The following is a 14,737-nucleotide window of genomic DNA, read 5'->3' as shown; positions in this document are numbered from 1 at the left end:
ACGTTTTGCTGGGCCAATGGCTACATAAGAATAACAGCATTGGAAATATCTATCGTAATCAAGGCCTCTTGATCCCCATTGGAAATCGATGATCCTACTACGCAACAATGTTACTATTATGACATTTGTCGAAAGAAGCAAGATGTAGAGTGGTGGTGGTGGTGGAGAGCGTACAAAGGTGTCGATCCTTTAGACCTTGCAGCTCCTGAGAAGCTTGTGCCCTTGGCATATGTACTCAATGCCAGAAAACTCTTCAAGTAAAATGTTCATCTAAAGTAATGTACTTGGGTTTATTTACCACCGCGGTTCGAGCGCTTCTACGGAAACCGGTATTAATCCGGTTGTGGTCGGCTATCATGTAATACCCACCCCCCCGGTACCGACCGGGTACTTCTGGGTTCACCTCTTCACCGCACATTGGGACTTTCGATTATGTTAAACTATATTATTTCCATCGCACCTGCTAGGTTCCTCCTGTTAACCCCTCCGGACTGCGGTCGAGTGATGTGACGTGATCTTGCAGCGGGGACAGAGGCGGAGAACCTGAGGAGAGTGCGTCGGAAAGTTTCGATCACAAGCAGCTATCAAAACATGCTTCTAGCGCATCTGTTAGCTGCAGGGCTGAGGCAATGCGTGTGACAACGCAACGCAGCGATTACCTTTCACAAACCACAGAGATTGGTGCTCTACAGGTGGAAAGTGTCGAATGATCACACCGCCGCTGGGGGCGATAAGATAGACCGCCTTGTGCTACCGGTGACACGACCGGCGTTGAGTTCTTCGAATGCCTTTTTTTTCTTTTTCCTTTTTCTGGTCCCACTTTTTCTTTTCTTTTCCCCCTTGAATTGACGTCAGTTGATTATAAGCTTTCCGTTCATTTGGCATGGCGGCTTTCTGTGCGAGCGAACGTGCAGAATCGGGGTTTACTAAAAACGTGGGCGCGAATAATATGGTCTGATGTATAATTCACATTCAGTTACCAGTTATAATTGATCTAGAAGCATGGGGAGAACTTCAGGTAAGGTTGGATTCACGCAGCTACGCAGATGGGCTACTGAGAATGTCGAGAAACCGACAGCTTGGCGGGACGAACCTCATGGCCGAACATGACCAGAGGCTCTTCCGGAGACACCACTATTTGGGACATCACATGGCAGGGAAACTAGGGCTTTTGAGTACTAGCATCCCTGAAAGTCCTCTAGTATCGCGCGCTCCGAAGTCGCCGAGTGATGCCAGATGATTCCAACCTGGTGAACTACTTCGTGTCGTGGACACTTCACATACCACTGATCAAAACTACAAAAAAATACGGAAAAATTTCCGGATCACCGTCTATCCGCGGCCGACCAAAGACCATCAGGACCAATACCTGCCTACATAAACACTCAGTTATTTATGCAGGTAGCCGCATGTGTGCCACGTCCGATTACGCAAATTTTTTATCTCCTCCGGTAGGTTTCGGAGAAGTGGTATATTATTGACTCAGTGGGTGGGTTTACAACGTTACAATCCAACCTAACCCTTATAGCCTGTTGCGGTTATAAGCGATCTCGAAATATCACTCGATCGAGATCCAGGGAGTCATGAGGATGCTTACTTACTCATTACTCCGCAAGTTTCCCACCTCATACACCGTTCCTAACCATTCCATGAATATCATGTAAAAACAATGATTGGACGGGGATGTGAATTGTGAGAAGGCTTCGGATTAGAGTATTTCCTCATGACCGCAAAGAGTTGCCTAGTCTGTTTTATTAACTTTACTTATGATTAGAAATCAAAAATGACTAATTCCTACTGACTCGAATGATCTGACGATAGCAATGTACTCCACTTGACAACAGATTTAAAACCAAATGCGTTTACACAGCGGATATAGCTGCCCTGCGAATGGCTGGGCAAACTCAATTTTTCGACTAATTCACCACATGATCGTATCCGCCGTTGGGGCCCGTTTCGATTGTATCCGTCGTTTCGTTTATCTTTCTGCCTACTTTACCTGAGCTATCCTGAAGCACATACCGAAACAGTAACTATATGCCCGTTTCAGTTTGCCGGCACCTGGATGTTCCTTCTTATCCTTGGCGGGGTCTGTTATTGGCCTAAATATCGCCATTATATGCGAGCCCTTTTCTGTTGACATACAGATAACCTGAATTATGCAAGTTGCAAATCGATAGGGTCCGAGCCGGAGATCTACCTCTGCAGAAACCGGGAATCACGAACGAGGCCGCAGCGCACGCAGTGGACTTCGAAGGTGGAGCCGTTTTTGCGGGGAGATGGCGGTGATGTTAGGCCGGCCAATAGCGCGCAGACCTTCTGCCAAGAGGATCGACAGGTGAGGATTCTCGTGGTGGTTGTGCGGGCCAATGAAGAGCTAGGGATTGTCAAGTCCGGGGAGCTCGAGTGCATACATACCCTTTGGACGGAGGAGTCCGTTAACCGGACCGCTGGGTCCGTAGAGTAATATATCACAGATATAATATTTTTAAGATCCTACTTTGAGTACCTGATAGATGATGTGAAGTAAACTGTCTGAAGATTTGCGCCTGGTTGGCCCCCACCGAAACACCGAGTGATTTCTCATGACTCAACCACGTGTCAAAAATGGCATTCGCAAGAAAATATGTAGCTCTAGAAATTCTGCGCCGCCAGAGCTCGGCCCCTTTTTCACTTGGGGCAATACCTCCTCTCTGGGAAAATAGAGGCAACTACAGGTGATTTTCGCCCCCGTGGATAAGCCCACACCCCACTGGGCACAAAGGGGCCTCTTTATCTTGGAATAAGATGTCGGATTAATTGCCCCCCCCCCCCCCCCCACACACACACACACACGCATACACGCACTAAAAAAAAAAAAAAAAAAAAGGTAAACCGGTGGAGGGGAACGGACTTAAACAGCTTTGAGAAGCGGTCAAGGCCAATTTCTTTTACTAATATTCAAGGCACCGATTAAAAAGACTAATTAATTGGGAATGTTTAGAGACCAAAATGTGAAAGTCAACCATAAGTGACAATAGACCCTTTGCGCTGGATGCATCCAGCTTCCTTGTCTCTTGGCGTTATATGGATTTTCGTTGATTTTCGAAGATAAGAAATAGAGCCAGATGTTGCTTGCCACCGATCAGCATTATCCACCTTTTGGTGAGAGGAAATTCAACCCCAAAGTAAATAATTTTCTTCTACCACCAACACCTTAGCTAAATCATTGAGAATTTGATAGAAGGTGTAGTTACATCTGAATTTTATCATGAAAGAATCCTCTTAGAAAAAGGTCATCATTTGGTCATTCTACAAAGAATAGAAGGAGTGGAAGTCTAATTAGGCGATTTACCAACTCTCTGGGAGTCAAATGCAAGGCTGGATCTATAGTTCCTTGGCTAATTAATGCTAAGTCTGTCAAAAAAGACTCCGGATCTATCAGCGCAAAGGGTCTAATAAAGGGAAGGTTTCAAGACCCCAGCGGCAGCTGTGATGCTGTCTTGAACTAAACATGTTTCGGGCTCTGGGTTCGGTCGATCTTCTCGAAATAAGACTTTGAGCGGTGCCACGCCCTTCGTAGATCCTCTTTAGCGATCACATTAGGTGTTTTGAGATATCTGGGACCTATCTCATCGTAATCTCTTCATATTGCCGATGTTCTCTTGGTTCGATCTTGGTCGGAGTTTATCTGGGTATCCCTCGCATAGTACTAGATGAAGTTTTGGTTGTGGCTCTGAATCACCAATGGTGTCATACCCTATGAGAACTACGTGTCATTAAGATATTCTTTCTTATGGTATTCGCAACTGAAAAGGGCAAGAACGGCGGACAGTACTAGATTTCTGTCCGGCCACGTGTTGCTACCACAATCCCAAAATGAGGTCTCATGAAAACGAGAACAACTATGTACAATCAATTTCGTCACCTATAACGGAATGCTTAATTATAACTAGAAAAGCTTGATAGTGATAATTTACATGTGATTTCTCCTAAATGGGCGGACCACGAGCTCTTTGGTGGTAAATCATTCCTTTTATTGGATTGATTTATTACCATAATACTACCGCTATAACTCGAAGAGTTGGCTGTGCATATGAGATCGAAATTGCTATTAACGGACTTGATCTACACTCTTCAACCAATCGTTGTAGAAGATAGCCAATTTTCGAGTTTTTGCGGTATCAACGAAAATAGTCTACGTGTTTACAATACTGAAACCTCCGGCCTCAAATTCTCAAACGTCAAGTTCGCGATCCGGGGGTCCGGCTGTTCCCGGTCTGTCCTAGCGCAAGCGTAAGTTTTTTATATTAGCTCAGGTATGGCAAAAAGTAATGAAAATCATCAAGCGCCGTTGGTGCAGGGGTAGCATAGTTGCCTTCCATTGTTATCCTTATCGGGAAGCAGAGTAAGCAACTGGGAAGGGTTCGAGTCCCTTACGGCGCATATCTTTTTCACTTCCCCTTAGGTGTTTTTTTTTTAGGGTTTTAAAAGTTCACTCGACTTTTAAACTTTTGTCGACAAAGAATACTGAGATCCTCCAATAAACTAGGATTATATATATTAGAAAACATATTGAACACATATCATCTATATCTTACAATCCCGCTGATTCCAGGCCTGCCGTATCCAGTCTTGTATTTTTTCTCTTTCTTGATTCCCTTTAAAGTAAAAAGACAAGTAAGCTTAATTAACGCAAAGAGTTGAATAGGTAGATATACTTTTTATTGACCTGTTCTGGTTTGTTGATAGACACCATAGTAAGTGTCCGACATTCTACCGTTTATTAAGATCTAGCAAGGGCATATTGCAATGGCCAGTAGCACGTATAGGAATACCGACAATGTGTAAAAGACGTACTGCGTTCTATCGAATACACTACTCGGGTATAAACTGTGGTGGTTTATAGTTGAGCGTACGCTTTTGAAAATTGTGTCGCGCTCTTTGGAGACAGATCGGAGCAGGGGGTGTGCAAGGCGCCTAAACATCATACCCAACTCTATTGAACGATTGCATCTTAAGTTTCAACATGCATGGGTGCGGTTTATAAAATCTTCAATACCAATGGTGGGGGGGGGGGGGGGGGGCAACCAGCATATACGACATCGCTCTTTAGCTAGGGCGGCACAAGACACAAATCATCACCGAATTAAGGTTAGCAGTGCAAGCTAACAGCTGGTTTATTATATGTCTCTTTAAATAGCGGTCCAATAAAAAGCTTCACCTGTTGAGATTACCAGGTGCGAGTGTCCCTGGGATCCGGCGCATGCAGTATTCTACATAGCTATCCGTCACGTCAGAGAGTGGTCATAGTTCTTAAAATCTGCGGAAAAACAACGTAGTATATGTCAAGATAGAGTCAGACATATCTAGCTCCTTGGTATAAATCTCTGAGCATATAAACGCTCTTACATTTCCCTCGGCGACGATGATCATGCAAGCAAATCAAAACCACGATTCGCCAACAAAACCGAGTGATATTACGTGATCCACCACCACTTTGTAATATTCTCATTCGATTGAGGAGATCAATTTCGGCGATATTTCTACGGAACTACCACTACGGTTATGGATGTGTGTATGTATGATTATATGTAGTCCCATAAGTACTATACTAGCCCATAGGTTTTGCAACGGAATTACGGCACTATACTTCTAGGATGAGTATCGGTTCTTGTCGATATTTGGGATTTGTAGCTAGTTGGAGATCGAGACCTCATTTCTAATGGAATGAGATGAAGACGTATGCAAGTTAAATGAGCGGCTTCATTGATATTCACAGTACGTATTGGCCTTCACCAAACCATCCCCCCAAAAAAGAAAAGAAAGGAAACCAGAACCCCCACCAAAAATTGCCCGCACGGGGGGTTCTCAACAAATATTAAATGTCTCAACCAACTCACAGCCATACGATCCAGCGAAAATAATACTCGTATCTTCACCAAAAATCATGAGCTTGGCGTATTTTTGTATGGTATGCAATATTAGTCGCGTCCACAAACGTCCGAAAAATACGAGTAGATACTTACATGTACAGCGCCAGACAGTCAAAATCAACCCTCATGTTCTTTTCAAGCCAGAAACTAGTCCTAATCGGGTAATAATGATCATCTAATTATCCCAATATGGTAAAAACTATCCCCAATTAATGTGGCCGCCTTGGCATAAAGCTATTAAAGTTATTATTTCACACCTATGTTTTTTTCGGGCAGATTGCACCAAATGTTTGAGAGGTCATAGTGCAGCCAGTTCTTAATTATTTTAAATCCCCTTTTATGGGGATGTTTACAACCATGATTAGACCCATTTTACAAAAGAACATTATTTCTGGACAAGTGTTGCGTTGTTGAAAGTCGATGGGGTGAAGGGGAGTCGGTGGTTGCTCTGGCCGGCTGTCTGACACCGTACCTAAGGGGTACAGTTGAGACCCTAACCCTGATGTTCACCAATCACGATCATTTACATCTATTAATAACCCTGCGGAACTACCCACTTCTTGTACGACCCTGACCCCGTACCACCACGCCGCGGTATCCACAGCTGCAGCTGTACGACGGTGACACAGCCTCCCCCTCGAATGGGGTTTCCTTTCATGGTGCGTTGGATGTATGTCGGCTTCTCGCTGAGGATGAGGAGATTGTTGTTTGCACTTTTGCGCTGGGTGGATTCGTGATACCGGCAATATGCAACAGAGAGCATAAGGGAAAGGGCGAAAACAGAGGTGCAACTAAGCCTTGCCGAGGACTCGGTTAATGTTCCTTAACGGCGGTGCTAGCATTCGCTCAGTCAGTCAATCAACAATCCCACACCCCCACCTCCCACTCCTCAAAGCAGGACACATGAAATCTCGAAACAACCCATAAACGCCGTGGCTGTCAGTCCGGCTTCCACCAAGGCGGAGAGTGTAGGGGATGGAGGATCACCAGGTTGCGGCTGAAATGCCTGTACCACCATGTACCTCTCAAGTATGTACCTAACAGATAGCTTCTAAGCCCCGCATTATTGTGAGCTGGGCTGATGCGAATTATTGTTGTTCTGACCGGTGGGTCTTTCTTTCTTTTTTCTTTCTTTCTCCTTCTTCCTTCTCCTCATTTTCGGCTTTGGAGCTCTTCCGTCTCGTCGTTTGTGAGAGATCTTGCACCTCTATCGTGTTCGTGTTGTGGAAGTGTGGTTTTCGTTCTCACAGTCGGAACCTGGGCGGTCGCGTACTTATCATATCAACCTACTAGTTCTCAGCTTATCACATCTGTGCCTAGGTCGAATACAGTCAGTAATACACGGAATACCCATTCTATCTCTTGGGGGAGGGCCGATATCGAACATCTGTCTCCACTATACTACCTCTTTCTCTAGCTTTCAACTCCAACTTTTTGTCGCAAGATGATCTTCACCGATCCGCAGTATCCCGCTGCGGTAGTGGACCCAGTGTATCAAGCAAACCAGGCGAACCAGCAGCAGCAGCAACAGCCAGGATTCTCAAGTACACCACGCCCATATGGAGGACAATCTGAGATACCGCAGCCACCGGTGGTACCCCAGGGATGGCTGGCATACTGGGATCAGGGACAGCAGAAGTACTATTTCCATAATACAGAAACGGGAGTGGTGTCGTGGGACCATCGTGAGTGGTGATTTCTCTGTCTCTCTGTCTCTATTTTCATATTTTTTTATCCGGATGAGGTTGTTGAGGGGTGAATAGCTGCATATACGATAGAGTTGTGTTTGAAGTAATTTGAAGACCTATATTTCTTACTATGATTCTTTCTTGAGCCCTCTAACTAGTATTCGAATTAATGAGCATATCTGATATCCCATGATTGTAATTGTCACAGCCCAGCCAAACCAAGCGCTCCCAACGCCCCCAGCAAGCTCAATTGGCATGTACTCCCAACAGCAGCAACAGCAGCCAGTATATGGCCAGCGCGGAATCATAGCACCCGCAATGAGCCCACAGAACCAATATCAGCAACCACAGCAACAGCACCAGCACCAGCAGCAGCAGCAGCAGCAGCAGCCCCAAAACCAGAACCAGCAACAATGGTCCCAACAACATCAGAGACAAATGAGCCAAACTCCCGTCCCCCAACACCAGTATGCGCAACAACAGCAGCCCACATACGATCCCATTCACACTCCCGTCTCACCTCTCAGCACGCATCGCAGACCCATAAGTCTCCGTTCCGCAACAGCCACACCGCACCCGTTCGGATTCGCTGAAGTCGCCGGAAGCGAGGTCCCACCGCAGGCTGCTGCTACCCCACAGCAACAACCAAAGTTCGAAACCGGGCTAATGCTTACCTCCGAGCGCGAAGATGAGCCCCCAAAGCTCTCAGCAACATTCACAGGCTTCGCAGACGAAGACAGGATGTTTACAGACATCACCGTCTCCAGCGGCATAAGCGCACCCCCCGTATCTCAACCCCACGAGACGCCGAATGCCCGAGTGCCTACCATGTCACCGCCTCCGCAATTGATGGCAACCTCACAGGTCCAGAATGTACAGCATCCTATGCCGCAGGTGCCACCAGGGCCGAAGAATGTGCCATTTTTGCAGCATACTAGGAGCCCGAGCCAGTCGTCGGTGATGTCGGCGGCTTCGATGACGCAGACACCGCTGGAGTATGGCGGTATGAGGTCTGCTACGCCGGGTGCTGGGTATCAAGCTCAGTCTGCTAGTTATGGCAATCTGAACGTTATCAAGCCGAGGAAGGCTGTTCCACAGAGTGCGGGCCCTACTTATCTTAGCCAGACTCCACATACGGGGAATATGAATGTACAGCAGCAGCACCATTCGGTCCAACAGCAGCATCCGGTTCAGCAGCAGCACCCGGTTCAGCAGCAGTACCAGGTGCAGCAGCACCAAACACAGCAACAGCCTGTCCCGCAGTATCAGAATCAGCAACAACAGGCACCACAGCAACAGGTGTATCAGCAGCAGGTACCTCAACAACAAGTACCTCAGCAGCAAGCACAGCAACAAAATACCCTCCAAAACAGGCAATCTATGCCCGTATTCACGAGTCAGCAGACAACCACTCCACTCCCAAGATCATCCACTCACATTCAATACCGGCCATTAACCCTCGAATCCACAATTAATCCCCATAAAACAGTGACAACAACTAGATCAACTCATTCAACCTCGATTCTGCGACCTCGAAAAGCACCAAAGCAAGACACAGTTTCTGCTGGTGCTATGAAAGCTGCAGAGGGTTTCAGTACTATGGCGAAGGCTAGCGCTATGGCTGCTAGGAAGGCCTTCGAGGAGAAAGGCAGCTTCCTTATTCCAAAGAAGAAGCCTGTTCCGACCAAAGTCCAGCAGCAACCTCGGCCTCAACCTCAATCTCAACCTCAACCTCAACTTCAGCCACAGCCACAATTCCAGTATGAAACTCAGCAGGCTCCAGTTCAGCAAGCTCCAATTCAGCAAGCTCAACAAGCCCCAGCGCAGCTGCAGTCTTCCGGGGTGATGGGTAGCGGTACAAGGGGCATGATCCGAGGTAGAGGTCCCACGGTGGTGGCTGCAAGAGGTCGCGGCATTGCCACTAGAGGAGCAATTACTGTGACTACAAGAGGCGGCAGCACAGTTGGTAGAGCGGGCAGCGGTATGGTAGCAGCAAGGGGCGGCGCCACAGCCACAGCAAGAGGTGGTATAGTCGTTGGAAGAGGGGGTACTAGGGGAGTTGCGTCCAGAGGAAGAGGCGCTGCTGATGGCGGACAAGCGAGAGGTGGCTTGAGCGCACCAATGACAGCAGGTGTTATGGGGGCTGCCCGAGTTATAGCTAGTATGGACCCCAGCGGCGTTAGTACAGGGATCTTAATGGTCGCAGGTCCAACCGCAGGAAAAATGCTTAGAGGTGGTAGTCTAGGAGGACCAGCCCGAGGAAGGGGTGGGCCGGTCCGAGGGACAGCTATAGGGAGGGGAAGAGGTAGAGGCGCCCCAGTAGTGGGTGAGAGAGGAATCTCAACCTCCATCAGTGGAGAAAACCCATTACCACAACAGCCAATGATTAATTCGCAAGATTATCAACCACAACAGGGATTGAACACACATGATTATCAGCACCCACAACCGGCATTTAATGCCCAACAAGACCACACAGAGAATATGTACGCTGATTTCGGTGGTGTTCCTCCAGAAAACCAGGGTCCAAGTACTCATCAGCAGCAAACGGAAAACCAGTATGCTGATTTTGGTGGCGTTCCGCCTCCAGTAAATCAGGGTGAGGGTGCATACCAGCAGCAGATGGAAGGCTTGCACGCCGATTTCGGTGGGGCCCCACCGCCGGCACAGACTACGATGGTTGTAGGAAGGGGTAGAGCAACGATAAGAGGTGGAATGAGTTTAGGTGCCGGGAGGGGAGTAGTAGCGGGAAGAGGAAGAGGCACAGCACATGATTCTGCAGGTCCAATGCCTACTGGTAGTAGTGTAGTTCATACTCCTATTGGGCATGGACCAAGCCCTGTGCATCCAGCTGGCAGTGGAGCAACTCATGCTACCCCGATGGGACGTGGAACAGGGCAAAGTCCTACTCCCTATGCACAACCTCTTAATGCACATGGTCCAAGCCCCGTTCAAGCAGCTGGACGTGGAAAACCTCCGGCACCACAAGGACAAACTCCAATGCCTTCTATGGGGCGTGGAACTGGACAGTATCCATCACCAACACCTACACCTGGCGCAAGTCCACTCAATCAGGCTGGAACGACACAGGCCTCAGAGCACGGCCCAGCAGGACGCGGGAATGGTAAACCTCCCATGACACAAAGCTTAGGTCTTCAATCTGCTGGGCGTGGGGTAGGTCCTATGCAACCACTTGGTCGTGGAGCTGGAACCTCACCTATAGGTCGTGGGTCTAGCCTACCTAGCATGCCTAGTATGCCTAATCTTCCTACTGGGCTACTTAATTCCTCTCCCATGGGACCGGGAGCTGGCCGTGGAGTGCCATTGCAAACCCAACAGACTGGGCCACAGCAGCAAGTTCTGCCACAGAATCAAGGGCTTGCACAGCAGCAGACGCTCTTGCAGAACCAACAGCTCACACAGCAGCAGCAGATTCAACAGCAGCAAATTCAGCAGCAGCAACAGCAACTCGCGCAGCAACAGATGCAACAGCAAATGCAGCAGCAGAGTATCCAGCAGCAGCAACAGTTCCTGCAACAGCAACAATCTCAGATGCGCCGCCAGAATATGATGCAGAGTGCTGGTCTTGCTGCCCAACGGATAATGATGGGTCGGGGTCAGCAAAACCAGCAGAACCAGCAACAGAACCAGCAACAACAACAGCAGCAAAGTATGATGCAGCAGAGTATGATGCAAAGTGCGCAGAGGATGATGATGCAGCAGAATCAGCAAGAAAGGCAGCAGCAGCAACAGGAGCAACAGCAACAACAGCAGCAGCAACAGCAAGAACAACAGCAGCAGCAGCAGCAGGAGGAGGAACAAGCGCAGCAGGGACAGGGACAGGACCCACAACAAGGACAAGACCCACAACAAGGACAGGATCCACAGCAAGATCCACAACAGCAAGATCCGCAGCAGGACCCGCAGCAAGACCCCCAACAAGATCCGCCGCAGGATGAAGCCCAGGACCCCCAGCAAGGTCAGGAGGGAGAAATGGCACAAAATGATGGCACGTATGCCGAGGAAGGTGCGGGAGCAGATCCGTACGCAGCAGAGCAAGAGCCTGCCGCAGAAGAAGAGGCCGTCATGCAAGAGGAGGTTGTCGTAGAAACTACCTACACCGAAGTAACCTACACAGAAACGGCCTATGCCGACCAGGGCACTGCTCAAGACCAGACTTACGCCGAAGACTCTGCGACATATCAAGATCCTACTGCAGCGGATGGCCAGTATTATGAAGACCCAGCAGCTGCCGGAACAACAGATGCGGGATACCAAGACCCAGCAGCAGAGGGTCAGTACTACGAAGATCCTGCGGCTACTGAAGCAACTGGTGCGGGTTATGAAGACCAAGGTGCATACCAGGAGACGGCCGCGTACGAAGATACTACAACATATCAGGAAACAACAGTCTACGAGGATACTACAGTATATGAAGACCCATCAACATGTCAGAACAATGCTACATATGAGGAAACCGCAACATACCAGGACACTACAGTATACGAGGATCCAAATGCTGGTTATGAAGACCCTAACGCTGGCTACCAAGATCCCAACGCTGGCTACGAGGATCCTAATGCTGGCTATGAGGACCCTAATGCTGGTTATGAGGATCCAAACGCTGGTTATGAGAACTCTGCTGCGTATGAAGATCCGAATGCAGGTGCGGGCACAGAATATGCCGCGTACGAGGATCCGAATGCTGGAGCCGATTACACTACAGCTTACGAGGATCCGAATGCCTTATATGCTCAAGAGGGATATGCGGGTGGAGAGGAATGTGGCGTTGAGGGTGGACACGTAGAGGAAGGGTATGCTGGCGAAGAGTATGCTGGAGAAGAGTATGCTGGAGAAGAGTACGCTGGTGGCGAAGAGTATGCTGCTGGTGACTATGGTGCAGACCAGGGCTATGCAGAGGAAGGATATACCGGTGAGGAATACGTTGCTGATGGTACTGGTGGTGAGTGCGGAGGTGAAGAATATGCTGCTGATACTGGAGGCTATGAAGAGTACGGCGCTGATACAGGCGGATATGAGGACTATGGTGGTGACTGTGGGGGTGGAGAGGATCTAATGGGCGGGGCTGACGCTGGAGGTATACTTGAGTCTCTAGGCGGATTATTTGGTTAGGGTGCTTCTGACACGAGTAAGCGTATTATGAAGAGCCCACATATATGGCGGACGCTGATTACAGTGCGGATATGATGGCATCGATTTAAACTATTATTTGTTTTCAATTGGGGGATGGTTTATGGAGCATGGACTTTATCATTTATTAGTTATATATATAATTAGCGAATAGCATCTTTCATTACGTATACAATTAGTCATTTATATCATAATAGCCAAATAGATTGTTTTGGAATCCCGCCTTTAACTTATGATTCGGAAGTCATTCTTTGTAACTAAGATATCTATCATATGATGTAGTTTGGACCTTATATTGTGAAAGAGGACGGGTTCTTCTAAAAGAACCCGAAGTTTTAATCTGTGTGATCTTGGATCGTAGAAGAGTGTCATTTCTTATCATGTGTTACTCTACATCAAGTGTACCAGAAAGTGAGAGGGTCGTGGTGGTACACGTCATCAATACGATCTATTGAGCGTGAGAAAGAGCTGCTCTGACTAAGGTATATAGAGTCATATACGCAACTGGGAGGGAGTTTTTAGTCTCTTAGACTACATGATCTATGATGAGCTCGATCCCACCCCCAAGCTTCTTGGGTGGTATTTGGTTGCACAAAATACTAGCTAGACTGCCCGGTACGACGAGGTCACGTTTGGGATAGACTTAAAGATAAAAGTAGAAACTCGAGATTTCAATGCCCGGCGATTAATCAATCTTAAGGGATTATCTGAACTAATAAGAGAATCATGGAACATCACTCGGGGTTTGTGTAACCCCCACCTGGTGACCGTTCAAACTATCGACTTTAACTACCTAGATAGTTGAAGAATGGCGGAGAATTTTAACGAGCAGTGGTTTCCTCCAAAAATGCGCATGTGCAGCTTGGAGAACAGCTGCAGGCATGTGCACAAGGCAAAGCGCAAAAATTTACACTCAGTGAAATAGGCCCCCCGCCCAAAAAAAGATACAAGGATAATTTAAAGTTTGTAGTCTCTGTGGTAGGAAGAACAATCTCCTGTGTAACAGCAGATGTGTTGTGGCTTTAAGGGAAAGTGTAGAAACAAATTTAAAAAAATGTGTCTTCTTACACCACGCACTATAGGCCCCAACTAGAATAGGTTGAATGACAATGAATTTAGCGCCCAGATATCAATTCAGGCCTTAAGCTCTTACTTACATTGAACTCAGTTGGAGGCTGCCAAAGTGAGTGTTGATACGTTTCCCACAAACAGCCCAAAGAGGTACCCACGAAATCACCAAGAGCTGGTAAACCAAAAGAAAAAAACCGTTGGTCCCATACTATGACATCTAACGGCCAAGGAAAACCTAGATGTATAAATAGTCGTTCTCCTTTCTTCTCTTTCCCCATTCCTAGACAATTTTTTTCCCTTTTACGCAGCCGCTCCACTACTAAGAACCTTTCACTCAATCAAAAAAGTTTCACAAGGACACTCTCCGTCAAACAAATCTCAAAATGTTCTTCAACTGCATCACCATCTTCGCTGCTCTTCTCATCCTCCTCGCCCCATTCACCCAAGCAGGTGTCGCCGACTGCCGCATGATGACTCCTGGCGAAAACCCCAACCTCGTTGACTCTCACGACCTGTTGGCAAAGTTTATTGCTGTCTGCCATCTCAGCCCTCCAAGACTCCCTGCCATGGCCACCGAATGTCATAAACTCAACTACAAGACTTCCGAAATTCGCATCTGCCCTCCCAAGAACTTGGACCGTCGCATTTGGTCCACTCCCGTCACCCACAACTGCGACGATCTCTTCGCCAACATTGGATCCATCATGGAGCAGTGCCACACAGTCGTCTCGACCGGTGGAAGAATGAACCTCGGCAACGCCCAGTATGGATATATCATCATTACTAGGCCCGGTGGACCGAACTGAGGTAGCAAGGACTCTTGAGTCTAGTGCTGATATCTCTGCGAACGGTATGTTTCCCCCTTCCTACTTTTCCCCTTCGACTTTGATAGTTGGCGGTTCCTGACATCTG

At 47.8% G+C, this 14,737-nt stretch overlaps 2 protein-coding genes across 2 annotated transcripts; both read left to right on the top strand.

Annotated features, from left to right (window-relative positions):
* Window positions 1-7,359: 7,359 nt before the first annotated feature.
* On the top strand, window positions 7,360-12,825 carry LAJ45_07723 (uncharacterized protein; the record flags this gene model as incomplete). Its single annotated transcript, XM_046117278.1, has 4 exons — window positions 7,360-7,600; window positions 7,812-12,536; window positions 12,615-12,701; window positions 12,770-12,825. 4 exons carry the CDS (start codon window positions 7,360-7,362, stop codon window positions 12,823-12,825), a joined length of 5,109 nt encoding a protein of 1,702 aa, XP_045969574.1.
* Window positions 12,826-14,208: 1,383 nt separating this feature from the next.
* LAJ45_07722 (uncharacterized protein) lies at window positions 14,209-14,631 on the top strand (the record flags this gene model as incomplete). Its single annotated transcript, XM_046117277.1, has 1 exon — window positions 14,209-14,631. One exon carries the CDS (start codon window positions 14,209-14,211, stop codon window positions 14,629-14,631), a length of 423 nt encoding a protein of 140 aa, XP_045969573.1.
* Window positions 14,632-14,737: the final 106 nt, after the last annotated feature.

This window comes from Morchella importuna, assembly GCF_003444635.1.
Source record: "Morchella importuna strain M04M26 chromosome Unknown Morimp01GS025, whole genome shotgun sequence".
Classification (NCBI taxonomy): domain Eukaryota; kingdom Fungi; phylum Ascomycota; class Pezizomycetes; order Pezizales; family Morchellaceae; genus Morchella; species Morchella importuna.
This window is presented reverse-complemented; position numbering and strand designations above follow the sequence as displayed.